Source organism: Panthera tigris, chromosome D1 (assembly GCF_018350195.1).
Source record: "Panthera tigris isolate Pti1 chromosome D1, P.tigris_Pti1_mat1.1, whole genome shotgun sequence".
NCBI classification, from domain to species: Eukaryota; Metazoa; Chordata; class Mammalia; order Carnivora; family Felidae; genus Panthera; species Panthera tigris.
Window position 1 is genome coordinate 84,637,692 of NC_056669.1, and position 26,394 is coordinate 84,664,085.

General features: G+C 35.2%; 1 protein-coding gene across 2 annotated transcripts in view; it reads right to left on the minus strand.

The window, feature by feature from the left end:
• Positions 1-26,394, minus strand: part of DCDC1 (doublecortin domain containing 1) — a 490,317-nt gene that overhangs the window by 204,560 nt on the left and 259,363 nt on the right. For both annotated transcript variants that reach the window (XM_042959037.1, XM_042959036.1), the window contains 5 exons: positions 25,366-25,529; positions 22,190-22,315; positions 19,411-19,516; positions 12,817-12,951; positions 9,449-9,567 (listed from right to left, as the gene is read on the minus strand). In XM_042959037.1, the coding sequence (XP_042814971.1) occupies positions 9,449-9,567; positions 12,817-12,951; positions 19,411-19,516; positions 22,190-22,315; positions 25,366-25,529 (650 nt within the window). The remainder of the gene's footprint in view (positions 1-9,448; positions 9,568-12,816; positions 12,952-19,410; positions 19,517-22,189; positions 22,316-25,365; positions 25,530-26,394) is intronic.

Sequence of the window (26,394 nt, forward strand, 5' to 3'; positions counted from 1 at the left end):
TGCCCCTTCCCAGCTCTCTCTCTCTCTCTCTCTCTCTCAAAATAAATAAACATATGCAAAATAAAATTCCTACAAACAAAAGTTCATCTGTTCATTTTTCAAGACATTTTATATGCAAAGAAATCAAATTTAGATCCAATATGCAATGATGCTCATATGGGATTGAATTAGAAAATGCCATAGAATTTCCTCTTCTTGGTGAACAAGCAACAGCTAAAAAGATTTTTTATTTATTTTTAAAAATTTTTTTAACATTTATTCATTTGTTTTTAAGAAAGAAAGAGAGAGGGAGACACAGAATCTGAAGCAGGATCCAGGTCTGAGCTGTCAGTACAGAGCATGACCGTGGGGCTGGAACTCATGAACTGTGAGATCATGACCTGTGCTGAAGTCAGATGCTTAACTGACTGAGCCACCCAGGTGTCCCTAAAAAGATTTTTTTACAGAGAAACAAAAACAAAACTTAAAACTAGTAATAACAATACCAATAATGACAAAAAGAGAGGAAAATGAAGAAGCAGTATTTCATCCAAGAATCAAAGTCATAAATATCATGACATGTGCTGGACTAAGGTTGAGAGACTTATAATCCAGTCCTGGATCTGACATTAACTAGATTAGATACATGACCTTTCTAGATCATTTAGTTTCTAGTAGACTTGGAATTTCATTTCATTTCATTTCATTTTAATTTTAGAGAGAGAGCATGAGCTGGGCAGAGGGACAGAGGGAGAGAGAGAGAATTCCAAGCAGGCTTCATGTTCAGTGCGGAGTCTGATGCAGGGCTCAATCCCACAACCCTGGGATCCTGACCTGAGCCAAAATCAAGAGTCAGATACTCAACCAACTGAGCCACCCAGGCACCCCTGGGCTTGGAATTTCTTATAAGATAATGATATTATTATTATTATTATTATTATTATTATTATTATTATTACAACCACCACCATCACGACTATTACTACTTCTACTAGTAAAGAAGGTTTGGAATAGATGCTCTTTAGAGTCCTTCCTCGTCTGAAAGCATATGACTTCCAAGACAAGTTACATACTCTCTCTCCTTTCACAAGTGAGGAAATAACTATCTGCCCTGGGAAGCTTACTCATTGTAACTCATTGAGTATGCACATGCATTATACTATTCCTATTGAGAATCTATAAAACGTGCGTACACACACATACACACACACACTTTTTTCTTTGAAATATGCCATTTATCAGAGGGTAGAGGCAAGAAGGCAGCCCATAACTGACAGTTCAGTTAGGGGAAATTTCCTAGGCTAAAATTCATTATTTCCCAGTTGACTGTAAGAAGGACCATCATCATGCTTCACAATTACAAATCTATTTTCCCAGACAGCTTCCAACAGCTCTGGTGTCTTCCAATCTTACCAGGACCAAAAGTAGGATCCACAGAGAACAGACAAAAGGATTTCCCCTCCATGATTCTTAACAGTAGGAGTAGAGATAAGAAATTTCATCCATCAATCCAATTGTGAAGTTACACATAGACAATTTTCTATTTGATGTTGACATTTCTAATAGTGTTATCTGTATGTTTGAATATTACTTACATGTCCGATGCATGGCAAATGGTCCTTTCTATATTGTGCAGTTTGTCATTCTGCTTTATTCTAACTCTTAGCCTCCTAAAACTTCAAGACTTGACCAAAGAGATGATTTTCAACCTCTCTGATTACCTGGTAACCTGCTGTCTGTTTACTTGTCTTTTCATCTCTGCACCTAGCACTACACAGCTACACTTGAGGGTTGTAGTTAATGGTGTCTTTAGAGTAGTGTTTGATTAACCTAGTCTAGATTAATGTTGGCTAGTTATCATTCCATTTCCAGCAAGGCCTAAGTGGGGGGGGGGGGGGGGGGGGGAGGAGTAGATCCAAAACACCATAACTGAAAGACTAACATTGAAATAAGGAAGGTAGTAAAGATTATCAGACAGGTAATAGAAGTGAATAAACCAGGCTAGAGCTAGTGTGAGGACTATTACTGGGAACAGTGGAGAATATAGAAAATCAGAGGGTATATGTTCCATCTGAATTTGTCCCTGCATGACTGGTGTCATGAGATGATGAAAGTCCAATACTGCCCATTATTGTGATTGTTTTTTCAAGAAAACACAGAAATATGTAATTTTTGTGTGTAAAATCTCCCTATTTCTATAGGCTCACAAATAACTTAAAATGTTATAATAATGTGCAGCCAAACAAAATCTATGGGTCCCTTGTTTGTTATCTCCATAGTCTAACCTCTGTGTCCACATGGCGGTATGGGTGTGTGTGTGTGTATGTGTTGCTTTAATTAGTTTGTGAATTTAACACTAAACTCCAGATCCTCCATATTCACATTCTTTAAAGATGAAGCAAAATAAAGATTAAATGGTGGCCTTATTAAAGGACTTTGATGCAACTGGTTTGTAAGATGTCCAAAATATCTTTTAAAAAGAAGCAGCTTTGACTTTAAGATTTATGATTTTTATAATTTTCTATGATTTTCAGATCACTTGGTAATGACATCATTGATCTGCCTTTCATCCACTCATGGCCAGATGCACATCACAGAAAAAATATTAAATACAATATTGCAAGCACTTGTTATATTGAATAAGAATAAGATGAGCGACACCAAATGAGACATAACCGACCTAATGAGGCATGATATGTTTACAATATTCTCTATGAATTGTCAGGTTGCTACTTTTAGTGCTAGTTCTATGATTTTTTTACTTGAAAGACTGTATCTTGACTCATAACTTTTGTTAAGATCATATTATACTAAGGAGAAAAGGAAAAAAAATTGTCTCTAGAAGTTGTATGAGGATATTTACATTATTTAAAATAAAATATGCTTGTGTTTAAAAAAAATAATAAGCCACACAGGCACTTCAGATACTCTGGAAAAGAGAAATATACTTGAAAGTATCAGAGGTGAGGTAAACACTAAAAATCTTGGTCCCTCTGCTTTCTAAAAAACAAAATATAGCTTCACAGTTAGTGAGAACTTCTGGTTTTCCAAATTTTCTACTATTTGCTTCCATTTTGCAATAGATTTTGCTTCTCAGATAAAAATCAGGTTGCATTAATATAAAGGGAAATAATCTTCATTTGCATAGGAATTCTCCCTTCTCCCCCCACTCCTGCCCATCCTGCCTTTCTCCTTCTCTCCCTCTCTCTTCTTTCCTTCCTTCCTGAATTAAACCAAATCTTTTATTGTAAGTGGAGATTTAAATTTTGTTTAATGTTTATTTATTTTTGAGAGAGACAGACAGAGTATGAGCAGGGAAGGGGCAGAGAGAGAGGGAGACACAAAATCCAAAGCAGGTTCCAAGCTCTGAGCTGTCAGCACAGAGCCTGACGTGGGACTCGAACTCACGAACCCCAAGATCATGACCTGAGCTGAAGTTGGACACTCAATAGACTGAGCCACCCAGGTGCCCTAGAGATTTTTTTCAAGTTAAACGTAATACTTTAAAATTATTATCTCTTTTCTCACTCAAGCTCTCTTCTCTATAGGCAACGAGGATATCAAGTTTGTGGCTTCAGTCTTACTCAATTCTGTGACATCCTGGCCAGAGTAGGAAGTAAACCTCAGTGGGGTAAGGCCAAATCAGCACTAATTTCAGTATCCAATAAGCCCAGGGAAACCTCTGGGCATGAATAGCATGTTCTTCAAGCTATATATAACCTTTACAAACACCTACCATTTTGACTGAGACCACTGATAAATTCTTCCACTGAGAGTGGTCTTCCCTCACCATTTCCTTCTAAAGTAAGCACTTAGTCATTCTTTACCCACCATTTTGCTTTTTTTGTTTGTTCCCTAGTTTGTCTTTTTGTACTTTTAAAAAACAGCTTTTTTGAGAAATAACTGACATACAATATTGTAAAATATTGCACAACTAACGGGCACATATTTGAAGTGTAAAATTTCACAAGTTTTCAAACATGTACATACCTATTAAAACATCACAACAATCAGGACAATGAACATACCCATGTCCATCTCTCCCCAAAAAATCACCCCCAAAGTTTCCTTGTGCCCCTTTTTAATCTCATTCTCCTACCCCTCCCCACCTTCCTATCTCCAGGCAAGCACTATTCTACTTTCTAGATTAGTTACCATTTTCTAAAATTTTACATAAATGGAATGAAGCAATATACTCTCCCTTCATGATTTCGCTCCTCCCCCTCAATATAATTACTTTGATATTCACTGATGCATGTATCAAGAGTTGGTTCCTTTTTATTGTTGAGTAATATTTTATCATATAGATATGCCACAATTTATTTATCTATTCACTTATGGATGTACACTTGGGTTGTTTCCAGTTTTCACTTCTGGCTTTAGAAATAAAGCTGCTGTGAACATTCATGTACAAGTTCTTTGAAAGGATATCTACTTTCATTTCTCTTGATTGAATTTCCAGAGTGGAATGGCTTGGCAATAAGGTAGATATATGTTTATACCTGAAACATGTATATATCTGCATATGAACATGTATATATGTATATATTTTAGGAAAGTAGCAACTCTTCTAAAATGACAACCATTTTATATTTCTGCCAAGTAGGTATGAGTATTGTAGTTGCTTCACATCTTCCCAACACTTGGTATGGTCAGTCTTTTAAACATTAGACATTCTACCGTATATTTAGGGGTACTTCATTGTAGGTTAATCTTGCATTCAAATAATGATTTACAACTTTTCATAGGCCAACTGTATCTCTTACTTGTTAAAGCATTTGTCCAAATCATTTATCTGCCCATGTTTTCTTGAGTTGTGTGTGTATTCTGCAAATATACATTATTTGCAAATATATTTTTCTTTGTGTGTAGCCTGTCTTGTCAATATTTTAACAGTATCTTTCAAAGAGCAGAAATTATTAATTTTAAGGGAGTCCAATTTATCAATTTATATCCTTGTGGATCATGCTTTGGAGTCATGTCTAAGAAAGTTTTGACTAATACAAGATCATAAACATTTTCTTCTATCTTCATCTACAATATGTATAGTTTTAAGGTTTTATATTTACGTCTATGATCCATGTTGAGTTAATTACTATATATATATGGTGGGAGAGGCATGGATCAAGTTATTTTTTATTTTTATCTTTTGCATATGTATATTCAATTGTTCCACCACCGTTTGTCAAAAACATTCTTTCTCCAGTGAATCTCCCACTTTCATCAAAAATCAATTGATCATATATGTGTCGATCTATTTAGGGATACTCTATTCTGTTTCATCAATGTAATGGTCTACTTTGATGCCAATAGCACACTCTTTTAATAACTACAGTTTTATAATTAGCCTGAGGCCAGGCAAAATAGTTCTTCCAGCTTTGTTCTTCTTTAACAAAATTATTTTGCCTATTTTAGATCCTTTGCATTTCTGTATGAATTTTTAAATCAACTTGATAATTTCTATTAAAAAAACCTTCCAGGGTTTTGATTGAGATTGCATTTAAATATATGGAGGAGAAGGGCCCCTGGGTGTCTCAGGTGTTTAGGTGTCTGACTTCAGTTCAGCCATATCTCTTGGTCCATGGGTTCAAGCACCACATGGGGTTCTCTGCTATCAGCTCAGAGCCCCCTTCACATCCCCTGTTCCCCTCTCTCTCTCTGCCCCTCCTCCTCTCTCTGCTCCTCCCCCTCCCCCATGCAGGCACTTTCTCTCTCTCAAAAATAAATAAACATTAGAAACAAATAACAAATATATGGAGGAGAATGGACATCATGATGATATTGAGTCTTCTAATCTATGAACACAGTATATCCTAGCATCTATTTAGTTTTTTAATTTCATTTAGCAATGTTTTGTAGTTTTCAGTGCAGAAGTCATACACATATTTTGTCTGATTTATCCTTAAATATGTCATACCTTTGATGTTACTGTAAATGGTGTTTTTAAATTTTAATTTCCAAAATTGCTTGTTGCCAATATATAAGAATACGACCAATATATGTATATTGATCTCAAGTCCTCAAACTTGCTAAACTCATTTATTAGTTCTAGAAACTTCTTGTATATTTCATAGGATTTTCTACATAGCAATCATGTTATCTGAAAATAAAGATAGTTTAACTTCTTCAGTTCATATCTAGATGTCTTTTCTTTCTTTTCCTTTTCTTGTTACACTGGCTAAAAGTTCCAATGCAATGCTAAATAGAGCGGAGTGGACAACTTGGTTTTTTTCCTCATGTTTCTTGTGCTTGGAAGTTTTTGAATTTCTTGGATCTGTGGGTTATAGTTTTCACAAAATTTGGAAATTTTTCAGCTATCATTTCTTCCAATATTTGTTTGTTCCCTGTGTCTTCCTTCAGAGACTCTGATTACTCACAAAACAGGCATTATAAAATTTCTCATATCTTACTGATAGACTGTTCTCTGAGAAAATAGGCAACAACCTCTTTGACCTTGGCCATGGCAACTTCTTACTTGACACGTCTCTGAAGGCAAGGGAAATAAAAGCAAAAATGAACCATTGGGACCTCATCAATATAAAAAGCTCCTGTACAGCAAAGGAAACAATCGACAAACTAAAAGGCAACCAACAAAAATGGGAGAAGATATTTGCAAATGACATATCATATAAAGGGTTAGTATCAAAAATCTATAAAGAACTTATCAAAATCAACACCCAAGAAAAATAAATAATCCAGTGAAGAAATGGGTAGAAGAAATAAATAGACACTTTCCGAAAGAAGACAGCCAATGGCTAACAGACACATGAGAAGATGCTGAACATTGCTCATGATAAGGGAAATACAAATCAAAATCACACTGAGATAACCACCTCACACCAGTCAGAGTAACAACTCAGGAAACAACAGATGTTGGTAAAGATGTGGAGTAAGGGGAACCCTCTTGCACTGTTGGTGGGAATGCAAACTGGTGCAGCTACTCTGGAAAACAATGTGTAGATTCTTCAAAAAATTAAAAATAGAATTACCCTACAATCCAGCAATAGCACTACTAGGAATTTATCCAAAGGATACAGGAGTGCTGATTCATAGGGGCACATGTACCCCAATGTTTATAGCAGCACTACCAACCATAGCCAAATTATGGAAAGAGCCCAAAATATATACCATACAAGGTGTGTGTGTGTATATATATATATATATATATATACACACACACACATATATATACATACACACACACATACATACAATGGAGTATCACTCAGCAATCAAAAAGAATGAAATCTTGCCATTTGCAACAACATGGATGGAACTGGAGGGTATTATGCTAAGTGAAATAAGCCAGTCAGAGAAAGACAGATATCATATGCTTTCACTCATATGTGGAATTTTAGAAACTTAACAGAAGACCATGAGGGAAGAAAAAAAAAAGTTACAAACAGAGAGGAAGGCAAACCATAAGAGACACTTAAATACAGAGAACAAACTGAGGGTTGATGGGGGAGAATGGGTGACGGGCATTGAGGAGGGCACTTGTTGGGATGAGCCAACAAGTGTTTGGGTATTTTATGCAATTGGGTATTTTATGCAACTGGGTATTTTATGCAAGTGATGAATCACAGGAATCTACTCCTGAAGCCAAGAGAACACTGTATACACCTGTATACACTGTATGTTAGCTAACTTGACAATAAATTATACCTAATTTTTTTTCTTTCTGGCTTTCATTGTAAATAGTTTGTATTGCTATCTCCTCAAGATCACTAATATATTCTTCAACAATGTCTAATCTTCCACTAGTCACAGCATATTTTTCATTTCATATACTGCAGTTTTCATCTCTAGAAATTTGATTTGAGTCTTTTTCTATCTTCCAAGTCTATATTTAACATGTTCCATCTTTTCTTTAGCTTCTTGAATATATGGAATACAATTATAACAACTGTTTTAATGTCGTGTGCATTAATTCTATATTTTATGTCATTTCTGGGGCAGTTACAATTGATTGACTTTATTATAACGGTGGACAATGTCAGCTGAAGCATCTCTGGTTCCATGGTCAGTGGTTTGGACTTGTCATTATCACTAGAAGATGATTCTTGGTTTGTCTCCAGTTTACAGCACTGATTCTGCCCCAGAAATCTTGTTATCCACTTCACATACAACACCACATCAAATTTGGAATTGCTTTGGGCTTGTGTGACCCTCCTTAGAAACCATATGTTTAGCACCCTAATAGCACAGCTAGTTTGCTATGATGCTATGTTGCCAGCATACTGTCTCCGTCTCCCTTCTGCCTAGGTTTCTTAATTAATATTACCTACTCCTCCACTGAGGTATTTACTACCACACATGGCACTCATTAGCAATTTCTTGATTGGGTTTTGACCTATACACAGTGTCACCTTGTGGCTAAGAGTGGGTTATAGTGTCTGACTGCCTGAGTTTGCATTCTTCTCCAACCAGTTAGTAGGCATGACCTTGAGTAAGTGATTAACTACTCTGTACTTCATTTTCCTCGTCTGTAATAATAATAATAATAATAATAATAATAATAATAATGACAGCTACCTTATCCAGTTGTAATTAGGATTAAATGTGACAATAAAATATAAAGGAATTAGAATAGTGTCTGGTTCAGAATTTGTTGTTGTTAGAATAAGAGGTAAGCTAAGATTTACACCAGGGAATCTGACCCTGTAGACCACATAACACTTAGCTTTTATGTGATATTCTAATAACCTTCTGGACAATCTGCTCTGTTTATTAAAGAAAATATCCCTTCTTATTTGTGGTTGGGTTGGTGTCTTTGGTGCCTAAGTATCCCAGTTCTGGTTTCAGCCCAAAGCACATTTTATCCACCCAAAAGTAGTTGGATAATAGTTTTCTAAGTCCTGAAGCACAGTAGGACTTGTTTTTGTCAATTCTAGGTGAAACTGAAAGACAAATGAGCAAGAAAAAAAAAGTTTCTAGGAAATAATATTTCTATACTGTTGGTTCCTCATTCCTAATTTTTTCTAAATCTGTTTTCATTTTGATTTTTACTTTCCCAAGTCAGCAAAAACAAACAAAAAGGAGACTTGAGGCCTTACAAATCAGCAATTTCTGTCTCCTCAATTTTCTTTCACAGTTCAATATTTCATATTCTGAAGATTTAGAAAAGGTTAAGAATACACACAGAACATTAAATATTTAAATTAACAACCAATATGGATATAAAGAAATGAGTTCCAATAATTATAGAGTAGAGCGGCAGCTTGTCTACAACATGGATACATGTTGAACGCCAACATTTCGCTTTTGAAAATACCTAAGAAATGCTACCAAACTAAGTAGCATACATTTGCAAGCTTATTTTACATAGGAAATTAATATTGATATTATGAACACAAATTTAAACACCTAATGAATATTCCATCTAAGCTGGAAGGCATCATGATTTGACTGCTCAGAAATCTTGAAATTAACATTCATTATTTTGAGCCAAATAGCTCATAAGCATTACCTTTTCTGTAGGATTAATTTGTACCCTTCTAGTGATGTTCCCTCGGCAGGCTTGACTCTGATTGGGTGACCAATAGCCAGGCAGCCCTGTGTTATCGCCCGGCTCAGGATCATTCCAGTCTTCCAATGAATAGAAAGGGGGAGAAAGGTCTAAATAAGTTAAAAGAACCAGAAAATTCAACAATGTGTCACAACTAGTGAGGTCATTATGCCTGGATAAGCCCGGATATTAACAGTTGCTGAAAGTGAAACACTACCCACAAGTTAGCAGTCAGCGAGCCCTGCTCAGAATCAGTGATCTTCTGTCCAACAAGGGTGGCATTTTACAGTTCAGCGCAAAATAAAACAGACCTTGATATCTTCATTTGTCCTTTTTTTCTGTGCATATTTCACAGGGCAGCAATTTGGGGTCCATCATGTGTCACTTGTTATAGTTATGACTACAGAGCTTATGTGAAATATGTATGCACAGAAAAAAAAGAGCAGTGAACTGAAAAGATTGAAACAAATCCTTAACCTTTGTATGAATTTAAAGTTTTACTCTGGGTCTAAATACCATGGGTTAAACATTTTTAGGTGGTTTGTGAACTACTTTTGCTTTAAATGTTAAGATACTCTGAATAGGAAATTAAGAATATTGTTTAAATGGCCATTTGACAATTTTCTGATTTGAGAATCAACAACACATTTTATTTCATTTTTTTTCAATATATGAAATTTATTGTCAAATTGGTTTCCATACAACACCCAGTGCTCATCCCAAAAGGTGCCCTCCTCAATACCCATCACCCACCCTCCCCTCCCTCCCACCCCCCATCAACCCTCAGTTTGTTCTCAGTTTTTAAGAGTCTCTTATGCTTTGGCTCTCTCCCACTCTAACTTCTTTTTTTTTTTCCTTCCCCTCCCCCATGGGTTTCTGTTAAGTTTCTCAGGATCCACATAGGAGTGAAAACATATGGTATCTGTCTTTCTCTGTATGGCTTATTTTACTTAGCATAACACTCTCCAGTTCCATCCACGTTGCTACAAAGGGCCATATTTCATTCTTTCTCATTGCCACGTAGTACTCCATTGTGTATATAAACCACAATTTCTTTATCCACTCATCAGTTGATGGACATTTAGGCTCTTTCCATAATTTGGCTATTGTTGAGAGTGCTGCTATAAACATTGGGGTACAAGTGCCCCTATGCATCAGTACTCCTGCATCCCTTGGGTAAATTCCTAGCAGTGCTATTGCTGGGTCATAGGGTAGGTCTATTTTTAATTTTTTGAGGAACCTCCACACTGTTTTCCAGAGTGGCTGCACCAGTTTGCATTCCCACCAACAGTGCAAGAGGGTTCCCATTTCTCCACATCCTCTCCAGCATCTATAGTCTCCTGATTGGTTCATTTTGGCCACTCTGACTGGCGTGAGGTGATATCTCAGTGTGGTTTTGATTTGTATTTCCCTGATGAGGAGCGACATCAACAACACATTTTAAATGAGTGACAACCACTAAGGGTTTCTGGCATGCAAAATTGTCTATCCTAACAGGTAAAAATACATATTTTGGAAAAAGGGAGAGACCATTCAATCTAAAAAGATTTTCAAACTTGTTTTATATTTAGCATGTAACTTTTATTTCTCATGGTTTTGCTGTGTGGTAAAAAAAAAAACAAAAAAAAAACCAGATGATAACTTGGGAAAAGTATTCTTTAAAATTTTGGTTTTAGTAAGCACTGGATTGAATCCTCATTTGAACATGTTTGTCTATATTGAAAGAAACCTGCTTTGGATGGGGAAAAAGAAACATTTGTTAAGCACTTTCTGTATACCAGACACTACGCTTGAACTTCACACATGCTTTCTTATTAATCATCATAGCAACTGTGCAAGATAGATAAGACTATTTTATAGAGAAGGAAACAGTGGTTCTGTGCAGCTAAGTAACTTTCTCAAGGTCTCAAGAATAAAAAGGATTCTAATTCCAATCTATCTAACTCCAAAATCCATACTCTTTTTAGTAAGCATTTCAATTATTTTTGAGGAAATTTTAGACAAGTACAGGTTTTTGCTATCATAAAATTCTATAAACAGATACCATGGAATTACAGAATCTGAGGTCTAGAAAAGAACTTTCCATATCAACTGGTCAAACTCTTTTCAGATAAGACTGAAGCCCAGATACAGTTGTGACTTACCTGAGGTCACACGAGTGTTCAGTGGCAATGCTAAAACCAAAACACTTCCATAAATTGATCAAATATAGAGCACCATTCTCTATTACAGCAAAAAGGCATACGTTTTGAAGTCAGACAGACCAAGAATCTTTCCTCTGCTACTTACTAGTCTTAGTTTATTCAGCTGTGTAATGTATGAGATTAAATAAGATAATAGATACATAGAAGATGCCTAACATATAGCAGATGTTTAACAAAATGGCAAATATTGTTATTAAACCTGAAGCAAAATACAACTTAAAAAGGGGTTTCCAAGTTGGAAGTAGATTGAGGAAATATCTCATCTAATCTCATTCTGCCTTGATATATGAAATGAATATTTCTTGGTTCCTTTGTATCTTAATTGCTCTATACATTTGTTTTTAGGTCTCAGAGAATCAAAAATTAACATTAAGAGCAATCCCAAATTTCATTTGAGAAAATTGTTTCAATCCCTCCCCCCCGACTCCAACACAGTACCAGCAAGCTTGCCTGAGTGACTCTGCACCCATAGAAGTGCTAAGAAAAGGCCAAAATAATCTATAGTGAGGGGGCAAAAGAAGACAAAAGAAGGGTAGATAAAAGCTGCACCATCTCTTTATGGGCATAAATATTTGATGGCAATTACAAAACATATTTCAATAGTAAGAGGAGAGGGGAGGGCAGTTACATGTTCTCAGTTTAAATCAGATCCAGTAATAGTAAAGTTAAAAAATTAAATAGTGTCAATACATAGGTATAAAATGTGTTAGTCATTGTTCACATTTTATACTCAGGGATTTCTCTTAGAATTACCCTTATGAAGATCATACACTATCATTATACAGTGCTAATCCACCAGGCTCCATGAAGCTCAGCAATGTAGATGAAGGAGTGGAACTAAATGATATCACACAAATCTCATAAAAATGGTGAGTCTGTGGACTATACATAAGCTCTAAGCTGAGTTTAAATACACTCTGCATATGAACTAACCACCACATCTGAAAGTGGATTGAATGCCCACATGGGGATCTACAGAAGCCCTCTGCACCAGACACACCAAGGGCAGAGAGGTAGCATTCATAACAGTCAACAATTTATCATGCTTTCACTTGCATGCTTATGTGCATGAAGGCACCAGGGAGCATGGGAAGTCACTCAGCGAGAGCAGACACTTTTGGGTACCTTCGTGATCAGCCAAACACTAGCTGCAGGCCACAGGGTTGATGGAGCCATCTGACTTCCACTGCTTACTTCCCTGCTTGAGGAGCTCCGCTTTCTGATGGAAACAGAGGCATGAAGGACAATATTGGGATCCGCCTATACCATGAAAAGAAGTATGCATTGTTAAACTCACAGTCTGAAAGTTCACCCTCTTCAACACACTCACCCAAAATGGGTTATCCTAAGACATTATGTTTCTGATTGAGAAGGTCTCTTTGGAAACAATAGTGCTCAATTCCATTTAATTCAATTCAATTAATATTTGTTGTGCATCAGCTCTGATATGCAAGGCATAGACTGTGTGGTGTGGGATATGATACAGTATTTTTCCTGCCCTAGAGAAACTTGTAACAGAAGAGTCAATAACACACACACACACACACACACACACACAGGCAGAAACAATGGATTGCAGAATGGGGACATCAAAGGAGAGCAGTTAAAAGGCTCCACAATTTCCTTAGAATAAAGGGATATGAGTTGAGAATTTAGTGATAGTTGTGAGGATGGATAGGAGGGGACCAACTGGTAACACACAGTATCTGTGCTTCCCATATTTGTTATCAGATTACATACATCAAACATATGGTATACCTTCTAGCGTTTCTCACACAGACTTGATTGTAAAATTAATAGACATTCACATCACCTGTATATCACTAAATATTTAGTAAACTTTCCACTAACTTATATCATCACTTTTCCTGAGTAATCATACTAAATTTTTAAGTACCATTATTTGTTTGTATAGGATTATGGGAATATGTCAGTTTTGCTTTAAGCCAAATAAATGATGGTGCTTCAATAACAATTTAAGTTATTTTCTAATACTAGAAAGCATATTCTAAAACTGTGCTAATACCAGATATTTGTTGAGTAGCAACTGATTCTTAAAAATACAAAAATTAAATGATAATTTAAAAGGTAATATTTACAAATGCAATCAGGCGATAGCAAAAGGGTATAGCTAATATATTTGACAATTATTCTATAATGGAAGATAGTTACTCCTCAAGAGAATAAAATGTCTTCTGAGTCCCATAAGTGAAAATAAAATTTTAAAAATACAGCAACCACACGACGTAACCAGATTTGACTTGCAGCTCTTTGATTGTGTATTCCCCAGTTAGCCAGTAGTGGCTGGATTCTGGAGGGGAATCCCCCACAGTTTCTGAACAATGATAAACTATATTCTACTAATCCACCCGCCACAGGACTCAGCATTTAAAGTAGCACTCTTACTCAACCTCCTAACTCCAAGTTGCCATCACACTCCAAACTCTCCTCTGCAACTGGGAAGAAGATTGTTTTGACTGGAATTAGTCAGACAGAAGAACCGTACTGCCAACTGCTTCTTTGTACAGCACCTGCTGCCAGCGCCTAAATTCTTGTTATCTCCACAACATGGTTTAATCTTTTAACAGTTGGCTTATTGGTGAAGAGCGAAGGGGTCCTTTGTGTCTGTCTTGGGTTGGCACCTAGTATTAACACCATGCTGTTCTTCGAGAGATATTTTGCTGGACAGTTCCCAAGTGATTCTACATAGACCAGACACAGCCAGACCCACTCACTCAGCTTCATTGCCTGTTATTAAAAGAAAAAAATCTTGCCAAGAGTGGGGTTCTGATACGTTTAAAATTGACAATAGCCATTAAATTTCAATTTGTGACTTCGCCTTCTTTTCTCTTTTTAGTTTAATTGGATAGTTTAGCTTTAGACCGGACATTTATGAAGGTGGGGAAAATAAAAACTGAAAACTGCAATTCATAAAAGTGCTCTGACAACCTGCAACATGGTATACATGTGTGTGCTTGCACATACACACGTATGCATATAACAGCATTTATGTTGAGACTGTTTTCTAAATACATACCATCACATAGGTCATTAGGAAACCGCTTCTTTGTTTTGAATCTCTGTCTCTCTTGCCATAGATAGACAGATAGACAGATAGATAGATAGATGTATCTCCCTCTAAATGACCATTATCATTTTGGTTGTCTGAATAAACTGTGCTGATATGGAAGCTGCCAGTGATTTAAAAAATGATGCATGCATTTTCTGGGCCAATTAAAACTTCTTGTTTACTTTTCTTTTTCCAAATCACTAGTGAAGGTGGAGTAGCCTTCAATGTTCCTGTGAAAATTCAAAATAATAAGAGAACCACTTATGGTGTTACTTATAGATCTACTGAGGAATAAGATGTAAGACAATGAAATTTTTCTTGAAAAGAGAAGCTCTTTATTCTGAACAAATTGTTTTCTTTGCTACATAGAAATTTTATAAAATTTTTCATTTTTGATAGTGAATTTAGGGCCAAATTAAAAAAATGATACACAAATTAAAATCACAACTATAAGAAATGCTATAACATCCCTTTCCTCACGTTCCTGATGTTCATTCTTACTGCTTTCATTCTCTAAAACTATAGCTGATCAATACACCCACCTCAAAGGCCAAGAACTGGAGAAGTCTAAAGGCAGAAAATATAAGTGAGTACATAATTATGCAATCAAACATGTAAGATGTAAATATGCAGTCCTCCAATAGCTTCCAAATATTGGTCTAAAAATAAGGAAGGGATTCAGGATTTTATTAAAGTTCACTGTCTTATTCTAATGGCAACCAGTTCAAAATTAAAAATAAAATTTTGTATTTTCCTCAGTATCAATTATTTGTAGAAAACATTATTTTTCAAGGACTTGCTCTGCAAAGAAATAGGACAGTAAAAAAAGTGTTCATTTTTTCCCCCAGCCTCCTTGTGACATATAGAATAATTTATTCTGTTAGCATCCATGACTGCTGATTCATAAGTTGTAAGTTTATAACTTGTAACTAGTATGCCACAATTCTAAATTCATAATTTGGCCTTGTTCTCACTATTTCCCCCAAAAGTTGCCACTAATGTCCTACTAAAGTCTGATTATACCAAAAGGCTAGGATCAAAATATGTTTCCTTTCCATTTTGGCGGAATATATTACCTGCCAAATACTGGAGTCCATTTTTTCTGCTATTTTTTCCCACATTCAGGTATTACTAAAACTATTCCTCTCATGAAATGTTTTGTTTTTTCTTTTATATTAACTACCACGAAGTTTAAATCTCATCCAGTGCATGGAAATATTCAATTTTATTGCCCTTAAACTGAAGCAATATAAAAATGTTGCCAATTTAGGTAACAATAGAGAACTGTTGAAAGATGTATTTGCCAAACTGTCAATTTGTGGTAGATTCCAAATCTTTTGAAATGGATGAAAGAGCAACAGGTTGTAATTGTCAGGGTTATATCTATCTCCCACATTACTAACAGGGATTATATGTTCCAAATTTTTCTCTGTAGGAAAGGTTTTACTTGTCAATAAGAGATTTAAAAGAACAGTGAGGGGTTGGGCACTGGTATCTCTTTCTCAAGCCAATTTTAAAACGTATGCATCAAGAATATCGGCTTTTGCCTCCCTCTCTCTACCCCTGTTGTAATCCTCTTAGTGTCTTCTTTACCACAATGAGCATCAAGATTCTACAATAAAAGGTCCTATGGATATCTATCACCTCTGCTAGAATCCCTCTTTAAAACTGCTCCATTTCAGGTTATTAAATTACTATTTCCAATGCACTGATCACCTCTCTGTATATAATTGGAGATGTTTTTCTGAAAGGATTGTAAGATTTCATAGCTAAGGGAGGGCCATTTTTTTTTGAAAGCTTCTTTTTTACTAGCCAGTTTATCAAATTGTTGCTTTCTTATACTACTATTTTGGTTGGACTAAAATTTTATTCAAAACCAATTTCTTCTTCTAAAAATATGATAGTGTACAAACTTTTATTTAAGATGAGTTGTCTCTTTTTCACTGAATCATTAAAAACAGCTAATAATGACGAAATAAGTGGATTGTTATTCTCTCATTTTTCAACATTATGAAATATAGTTATCTTTTCAAGTCCTACACTGGCATAAAATCAAAAAAAAAAGAAGCTTCCTTTGAGTTCTTTTCCTCTGATAGCTCCTTGATATCCTTTTCTTTTTCTTTTTTTTTTTTTTCAGATTTGAGCTGGTTTCTGTTGAATGAGTTAATTAACCAGTGAATTCAATTCCATCTAGCTAACTCTGAACATCTAGATATTGCAGTAATGACAAGGATGACCAGGATGCCCTTTGCCCTTGAGAAAGATCTATTCCAGCAGGGAGGATAAAAAAAAAAAAAGGACCTCTTGAGTTATTCCTAACACAACATTAAATCAGATCTTGCCTGTGTTTGAATATTTCCAATGGCTCCTTGTTTGCTACAGAACAATATCCAGAATCTCTAACAATGAATTTAAGACCCTTCATGATCTGATTAGATTCTCAGTGGAATCTAGCATTCTTCCTTTTCTTCCCCAATGTGACCTGATATGTGTTCATATCATACTTGGAGCACTAGTTGACTTTGAACCATGCAAAAAAATGCTTGATAGGAACAGCATCAAGTTCAAACTCATTATGAGTGGCATAGAATGGATGCAACAAGGATGTGAGTCCAGAAACATCATATCTAGTATGGAGATGAAGGTCAGTAAAGAAAGATTTCATGAAACAGGCACAAATCAGGTAAGACTAGAATGATAGGCAGAATTTCAGGAAGCCTTTAAAGAATGCCAGCTATATGTCAGACACTGTGTTAGAAAATGGCATAAGGATGTTAAAGAAGGCTGGTGGGTAGTGACAAAGAAAGAGAGGTTGAATTCCAGGGATCCACATGGGCCTAATAACAGAAATCGTGCAGTACTTTCAGAAAACAACAAATGAACAATCAGGCTTGGATAACACATGAGGAACATATTAGCAAATATTGAGCCTTGAAAGATAGATGTAGCTAAATTTTAAAAATCATTCATCAAAAATGTATTGTGCACCTGCCCTACATTCAAAATCTGTCCTAGAATTCACAAATACAAAGATGAGTGAGACATAATGTCTGTGCCCAAAGAATTCTCAATTTAGTGTAAGAGAAAGGAATAAAAACAAATGACTATACCAAAACACAACTCTAAGGACAAAAAGGAAGTTCAATAATATGAGGTTCATTCTTTCTGGAGGACCTGAGAAAACTTCTTGGAAGAAGAAGGAGTTGAATAAAGCCTTAAAAAGCAAGGAATGGTAATGGTGCAGTGGTGGGGGGGACGTATATCCGAGGCAAACAACACACGCCATGGTACAAGAGTACCAAAGTGAGAAACATGTTATGGGGCACAATATATTAGCTCTAACTGTAGTTTCGGGTACAAAGATCAAGAAGAGAAGATTGAAGAGAAGATTGGGAAGGCAAGTTGAGAGTAGAGGTGGATTAGAGGAGATCCATGGAGATCAATGAAGGCCTGATAAGGATTTGGAATTTCAGTAGGCAACTGCCAGGGATACAAGTTTTTTGAACAGGAAATAATATCACAGCAAAAACCTAAAAAGCAATGCCAACAGGATCAGAACTATGGTAAATAAATCAGATAAATATAAAATACAAAAGGCATTAATTCTTAGTTGCATTTATGTTCTACATTTGCTCAAAATCTAACAGGATTAGAAATACAGTTGACCCTGGAATAACACAGACTTGAACTGCGTGGGTCCACTTACATGCGGTTCTTTGATATAGCAGAGTATTGTAAATGTATTTTCTCTTACACTATGATTTTCTTAATAACATTCTATTTTTTCCAGCTTACTGGAGATAATACAGTACATATTGCATAAAATATATAAAATACGTGTTTATAGACTTTATGTTATTGGTGAGGTTTCCAGTTAACCATAGGCTATTCACAGTTAAATTTGCAGGCAGTAAAAAATTAAATGTGGAGGGGTACCGGGGTGGCTCAGTCAGTTAAGCATTCAACTCTGGCTCAGGTCATGATCTCATGATTTGTGGGTTCGAGCCCCATATCAGGCTCTGAGCTGTTGGCACAGAACCCGGAACCTGCTTCAGATTCTGTGTTTCCCTCTCTCTCTGACCCTCCCCTGCTCACGTTCTCTCTCTCTCTCTCTCTCTCTCTCTCTCTCTCTCTCTCTCTTTCAAAAACAATAAATAAAACATTAAAAAATATATCTGTTAAAAGACCTTTCATAGCTCAGTTGGAGAAGAAAATTCTTTACTGGCATGAGAAATTTCTAAGTGTAAATTAATACATAGACCTTTTGGATTGGACTGTCATGAGTGGGTTTCCAAAGAACTCTTATTCCTTAAATACATTGATCCACAAAGCAAATAGATAAAATCCTTGTTACCATCTTAAAGTTTTTAAAACAATGCCAACTTATTAATACAGTAGATAGAAAGAAAATATGCTAAGCAATAGTACTTAAGTGACACAATCCAGGTAAAAATTTTTCTAGTAGGAATACTATATATTGGTTCAGTTTTAAAAGTGCTTAATTAACAGGAAATAGAGAATAATGCCCCAACATTTGTAAAATACTTGAAACTTTTCAAAAACTTTCACAAAATTCACTCAGTCACCATGTATCAAATGACAATCCACTACATAAAATACCTTCATTAAGTATAATAAATAATTCTGACCTTGTTCTGTAGGAAATGGTTCTCCAAGTCCACCTTTTCAAATTGATCAGGTATCTGTTGACTGGTACCATTGAAATTAACTGGGAATCCCTCACAAACTTCCCAACTAAGAAAAGTAAAATATTTATTTTTGTTAAAATAATATGTACTTAATTACAATACTCTTTAATCTACTAGTATAATAACTTATATGTCTTATACTCTACAGGGGAGAGAAAAACAAATGTTTAGTCCATAATCTTTTTAAACAGAAATTTGTAATGTGTTTTGTTATCCATACCTGGGAAAAGGGAGACTTAAAGTTTGTATCTTGCAATTATTTATGATACTGAGGGATCCCATGCCTAATTAATGATTAATAGAACAGAAAAATTTAAAAAAATGATTTTTAATCTTACAGAATCGCTCACAGTGGGCACCATTTTCACTGTTAAATTTTATTCTAAATACAATGGACTATGAATAATAACAGATTTTTTTATACTTAGCGTGGATGTGTAAAGCATATTATTTTGGTAATTTTTAGACAGTCTTAAGAGGCAACACAGTCTAATGAGCACATGGACAAGCCACAAACTGGAGTAACTGGGTCTCATTCTTACTTCAGCCATTCTTATTTTAAAAGTAAACCAAACCTAATTCTAAAGAAAATTATCAGGCTCAACACTGATATTTTAAGATACATCACATAGCATGTTATTCAACAGAAACCAGTTCTGGGGCTGTTAATAGTATTTTTTCCAATACCCTGAGAACTATAAATTAGAGTATGATTATTAAGATTTCAAATAATGCACATTAGAGTATAGAAAGAAAATTCAAATGGAATCCAAAAATTATGTAAATTGTCTTCAAATAAGTTTGCTTTCAGTAAGGGCAGTTTCATATTGTTATGCTTAGTGACCTAGATCTAACTTAAAAACCACTCAATACAACAGTACTCATTGCACCCAGGGAAGGGAAATTAAGAAGGAATACATGAATTAAAAATTAAACTCCTTGCTAAAACTTGAAGGGAAAAGGTCTGGGCAAATTTAGTAGCTTGGGGAAAGATTGTGGCACAAGAAATAAATCTTCTTATAAATGGAAATGCTTATAAAAAGAAATGCTGATATGTTATTTTCTATCTATAAAGAAAAAGAAGACAAAACAGATTCTAATCTTGCCTGGAAAATGCAGGCAGTCACTGGGGGATAGAATTGTTTAAACAACCAAAGAAGACCAAAGAATACCAAAGAATTCATCTTTGTAGACATGTTTAGCAGTAGGTTGACACTAGCTGGATCGAGTGACCTCATCAGACTGCTTCTGGTTCTCTGGATTTTCCCTCTATAACCTTTTCACCTGTATATTAAGGACACTATAATTTGTTAAATTACAAAATATAAAATATAGATGGGACCTTACAGAGAGATCACCTAATCTAACACACTATCAGTGTCAAATATAATAGCCACTCATCATATATACCTATTTAAATTAGAATTAGTATAATTTAGGGGCACCTGGGTGGCTCAGTCAGTTAAGCATAGGACTCTTGGTTTCAGCTCAGGTCATGATTTCACGGTTTGTGGGATCAAGCTCTGCATCAGGCTCTGTGCTGACAGCATGGAGCCCACTTGGTATTCTCTCTCTCCTCTCTCCCCTCTTTCTCTGCCCCTCCCTTCTCAAAACGAATAAATAAATATTAAACATTTTTAATCAGTATAATTTAAACAAAATTAAAAATTCAGTCACATTAGTGACATTTTAAGTGCTCAATAATTACAACATACGCTTCTATCATCATAGCAAGTTCTATTGGACAGTGCTAGACAGTGGGTAAGCCCTCAGTTCTTTTTTTTTTAATGTTTATTTATTTATTTTGAGAGACAGCATGAACAGAGAAAGGGCAGAGAGGGGGGGGGAGAGAGAGAATACCAGCACGACCAGCACAGAGCCCAATGTGGGGCTCAATCACATGAAACATGAGATCATGACTTGAGCCAAAATCAAGAATCTGTCACCACACCGAGCCACCCCAAGCCCACAGTTCTTAAAAAAGACAATCTGTTTTAGAATCCTGGCTCTACCATGTACCAATGTGTGAATGGACAAATTACTCTGCCTCTCTGTGCCTCAGTTTCTGTCTCTATAAAATGGAGTAATAGTGAGATAAGGTAATGATGGTATTAAAATAATTGTTTTGAGGATTAAATAAATCCTTACCCAATTCATTTAGAACTGTGGTCAACACTTAGTAAATACTGGGTTTTATTATTTATAGATAAGAAGCTGACACCCACCCGCCCATGTACAATCATGAACAGAGATGGGGCTAGAAGCTCAAATCTTCTACCTCCTGTGTTGCCACCACCCCACCATTTCTCTAGCATATTGCTTCTGTTCTCAATTGCTTCTGTTTTCATCATCATCAAATGAGATGCTTAAATATGAACACTCCCACAAGAAAACATATTATTTAATATTTTAATGATTCCATTCAAAACTCTTAATTTAGAAACCACTAAAAACAGTTTTTACATTTCAAATAAAATTGTTACCTCTGCAAAGCAGAAACTATAGTCCGCTCATTGCTTCGTATGGTTTTTTAAAACTTAATAAAAGTTAGAGATAAGTCTTTTCAGATGTGAGCTCATTACATCATGAAATAAGTCAAAAAAATACACAATTGCTTATTAAGACAATTAGAGAACGTCTTTCAGTGTTTCAATCTCTCACTCTGGGAAATCTGAATTAGGTAATACAGATTACTTTAACCAAGCACATGTTAATTTACTTGTCACATCCAGGTAGCAGAACAGCATTAGGATCCAAGAAGGTTTTATATGCAACTGTAATGCCATCTCTGTCAAATGCAGTCACCTGGTCAAAGGTCAGACTCAAAAAAGGGTTTAGTGGAGATCTGAAAAATGGAAAAAAAAACATCAAAGTGATCTGCAAAAGTATACAAACACTGAAATTTGAGCACAAGTAAACAATAAAACCTATAATATCAGTGAGTAATAAAGTCCAGAAAAGTGAATTTCCTATTATAAAGCACTACAGTTGATATCTTATACTGATACTTGAAATGCACATTTTAGTTTATTTGGCTGATTGATAATATGTCAAGGACAGTTGCAACACATGTAATTTTTAAAAATAATTTCAATAATAAAAGCAAAGTATTTAGTTGAGAAAAACAAGCAATTATCGTTCACACAATGCAACACACCATTAATATTCTCTGGAGAAGATAATTAAATGAATTCTTAATATTTGGCTATGAACTACTATTTTTTATAAGCACACTAAATGCTAGGCTGATTTCATTTTTCATATTACACACTGTTAGTTATTTTGTTTTAGAGTAATTTAATTATAAGAGAATTAAAATCAAATGAGAAACGTCTCAAATAAAAACAATGGCAACTGGCATTATGTCATCCATGAGCCATTTTTGTCTCAATTGGTGACAAAGACTTGATATTTAACTTCATAATTATAGGACTCAACCGCATCACCTGTGTAGGGTTGTCAAAAATTTTTAAATTGAATCTAATCGTGAGAAAACATGCAGATAAATCCAGAATGTGGGACATCCTACAAGAATAGTGCCTGAACTCTTCAAAAAAAAAAAAAAAATTCAATGTCATGAAAAGCAAAACAAAGGTGAGAGAATATTCTAGATTAAAGAGAACTAGAGAAAATAACTAGATGCTATGCATGAATCTTATTGGGATCCTGGACCACAAAAAACTCTAAAGCACATTTTGGATAGATTAAACATAGATTGCATATTAGATGAATTACATAATTGCTGACTGTGCTAGTTATTACTATGTGGTGACATAAAAGAACATTGTATTATTCTTCAGTTACATGACTGGGAGCGTTTATGAGTGAAACTTTAATGGTTGTCTGGAAATAATCTCAAACCTCTCAAAAGAGAGAGAAGGGAGATATAAAAGGTTAAAACTAATGTGGCAACTTTTTAAACTCGTGAACCCAGGTGAAGGATATATATGTATTCATTGTACTATTTTTCAAGTTTTCTGTAGACTGCATCTTGTCCAAAATAAAAATTGGGAGAAAAAAATAATTACAAGACTCACAATAAAAGCAGATACTGGCAAAATCATCTTTTTATAAATCAGCAAACTAACTCCACATATCAACATATATTAGACACATTAGAATTACTGTCTAAAAATGAATTTCATTTACTTAGTACATATTGCACATTGTCTTAATATATTTCAAACTAGGTCTAGGAAATAACTTTTAGACATAAATTTTAGAAATTCCAATAGTAGCACAATGCTACAATTGTTCCCTAGTGCTTTATATTGGGATCAAAACCAGAAAAAAATATTATCCTATTAAAATAACAATGACATATAAACAAATATACACTTATGAGTTCTTCCAGCTACCATCCTCAGGTGATTCTAGATACTTAGAATTTTACTAGTTATTCTAAAAATATGATTCAATTAACCAAGAACAAGTGTGCTGGTTGATCTTATTAAAATAACAAACATCATTAAAAACACCACAATTAGTCATTGTTTTCAGTTTAATAATACTACTTAAGAAGAAATTATTAGACATACATTTTAGTAAAGCCTTTCCTTGTCATTGGAAGAGCTTGCTAAATTATTCAAGAATCCTGGACACTATAAAATTCATCACTGTTCTATCATTGTAAAAAAAACAATTCTAATGTGTAATTAAATTATATTTTGAAATCTGTCTATGGAAGAAAACATCATTCCTTACTTATATTTTTAATTCTATACACTACACAGGATAAGAAATTATTAAGCATTTTAATTTTACTCTACTAGGAGAGAAGAAATAGAATTTTATAATATGCTACCCACAACTAATGCAACCAACTTCTTCCAAAACCTTCATGAATTTCTGGGTAGATTTATTTCAGTATTTGCAATTTTGACTATTAGAATATATAGCAAACCCAATCAGCTCCTAGTCTGTCTACGCTATTGTTATTATAATTAATATATGATCAATTACACCTGATAGGAAAAATTATTTTCCTCTATTTCCCTTATTCAAATAAGTAAAGGCTTAAAATTTTTTTAAATAGGCAGAAAAGTGTGTTTAAGTTTCCTGACAAGCAGTTTCAGAGTTCATCTGGATGTGTCCTGTCAAAATATGCATAAATTTCTAAGATATTCCACACAACAGCCCAGCTCATCAGTGCCTGTAGACTGCAGCCTTTTTCTTTTTCCAGAAACACAGATAATTTTATGCAGGAATTTACCAATCTACAAAAATTTACACAATGCTCAGCAATAACCAGTAATTATTGTGGGATAATGTAAGGCGCTTTTGAGGAATATAACTTTGATAGGATAGGGCTTACAAGCTTTACCAATTTATCTTTAGCTGTCCTGTCATTGGTGCTTAAAAGGTTAAGACTTTATTTGTGAAAACATAGAGAGATAGTGGGGAATCATGTTGTCCACAGCTTCATAAATCTTGCTTAAGATCCTTTTCAATTACCATCCATTTCTCCTTTAAAAAGGGACAAAAAAATAGAGGAGTGGAAGCAGGTCAGGGCAGTGTGCGACAATGACAGTGTGATGGGCTTGGGCCCCCCGTGGCGTTTCCATCTGCTATCATTAAGGTGACTACTCAGACATGAACAAATCCCGCTTGCTGTGCTGACAGGCAGACTTCAAGAACTATGACAAGGCATTAAGACAGAAAGTCAGAGAGAGAGAGAGAGAGAGGGAGAGAGAGAGAAGGAGAGAGAGAGAGAGAGAGATGTCATATCTCACAAACAATACTGTCTCACAAAAAACACCCCGGAAATTTTATTGGAATGCAGAATTTCAAAAAAAAATTCACAAAGGGTAGTACTTGGCTTCCCAACTCCCCTTTTAAATTAGCTTGCCCCTGGAAAGATTGAGGACAGACAGAAAATAAACACCTTGTTCCTACCTGTATGCTTTACCGTAAGAGACCCAAATTTTTTGTTCATTCTTCAGCAAAAGTGGATTCTTAATTTCTTGACCATGCTCATCAAAAAGCCGGATTGAAGAAAAATTGAGTCCTAGTGGGTTGGTGGGAGATCCTTGAAGCCTCTGATGGATCTTGAGAAGTAACTGGTGGTGGGGGAAAATAATGAAGAAGAAGGAGAAGGAGAAGGAGAAGGAGAAGGAGAAGGAGAAGAAGAAGAAGAAGAAGAAGAAGAAGAAGAAGAAGAAGAAATAATGTAAAACGTGAACATATATAATAAACTGTCTGTACTCTGTAACAAATGAATCCAAACAAATGATAATTAAATTCATATAGAATGTTAAAAGAAGTGTGAAATGATGGCAATATTTAGCTCAGTGTAAAGTAACAAAATGAGCAGGGGCTTTTAACCAGCAGGGGGTGCCACAGGCTTGTGATTGAGCTCTGACCCTTTGGCACAGGGACTGAAAGCAGATGTGACAGTCTTACAGAAAGAGCAGTTAGCTTCTACACATGGTAACAGTCCTCTTTGATAAGGGTTATGCTTTTCTTGTGTGAGCTGCACATTTTGTTAGGCTCCTTCCAGAGCATGTTCAAGTTTACAACCAACAACCTGCCCCTTCCCAACTAACCTCGGGTAACCAATGGTAGAACAAGTCACCACTTATAGGATTGCAGAAATAAACATGGTTTTCAGGCTATGTTGATTCACTTAGACGAACCCTTCTTGAATGTAGTTTAATTAAGAGCCTTGCAAAAGCTTGTGAGCTGCTTCAATTATGAAAATGTTTTCAAGTTGTGAGTAAGCCATAATTGAAATGTGAAGTATGAAATGCTGCCATTTTACATTTTAAATAATAGCATTGTCAATGTTTGCTTCTGTCGTATGCTCCGGGTTGCTAAATTATCAAGATATTTCTAATTTAAGGCACACTTTAAATGAAAGTAATTCTAACTAACTGTGTTGCACATGGAATTTTAAAGGACATTTTTCCTTACCCATCAACTTTG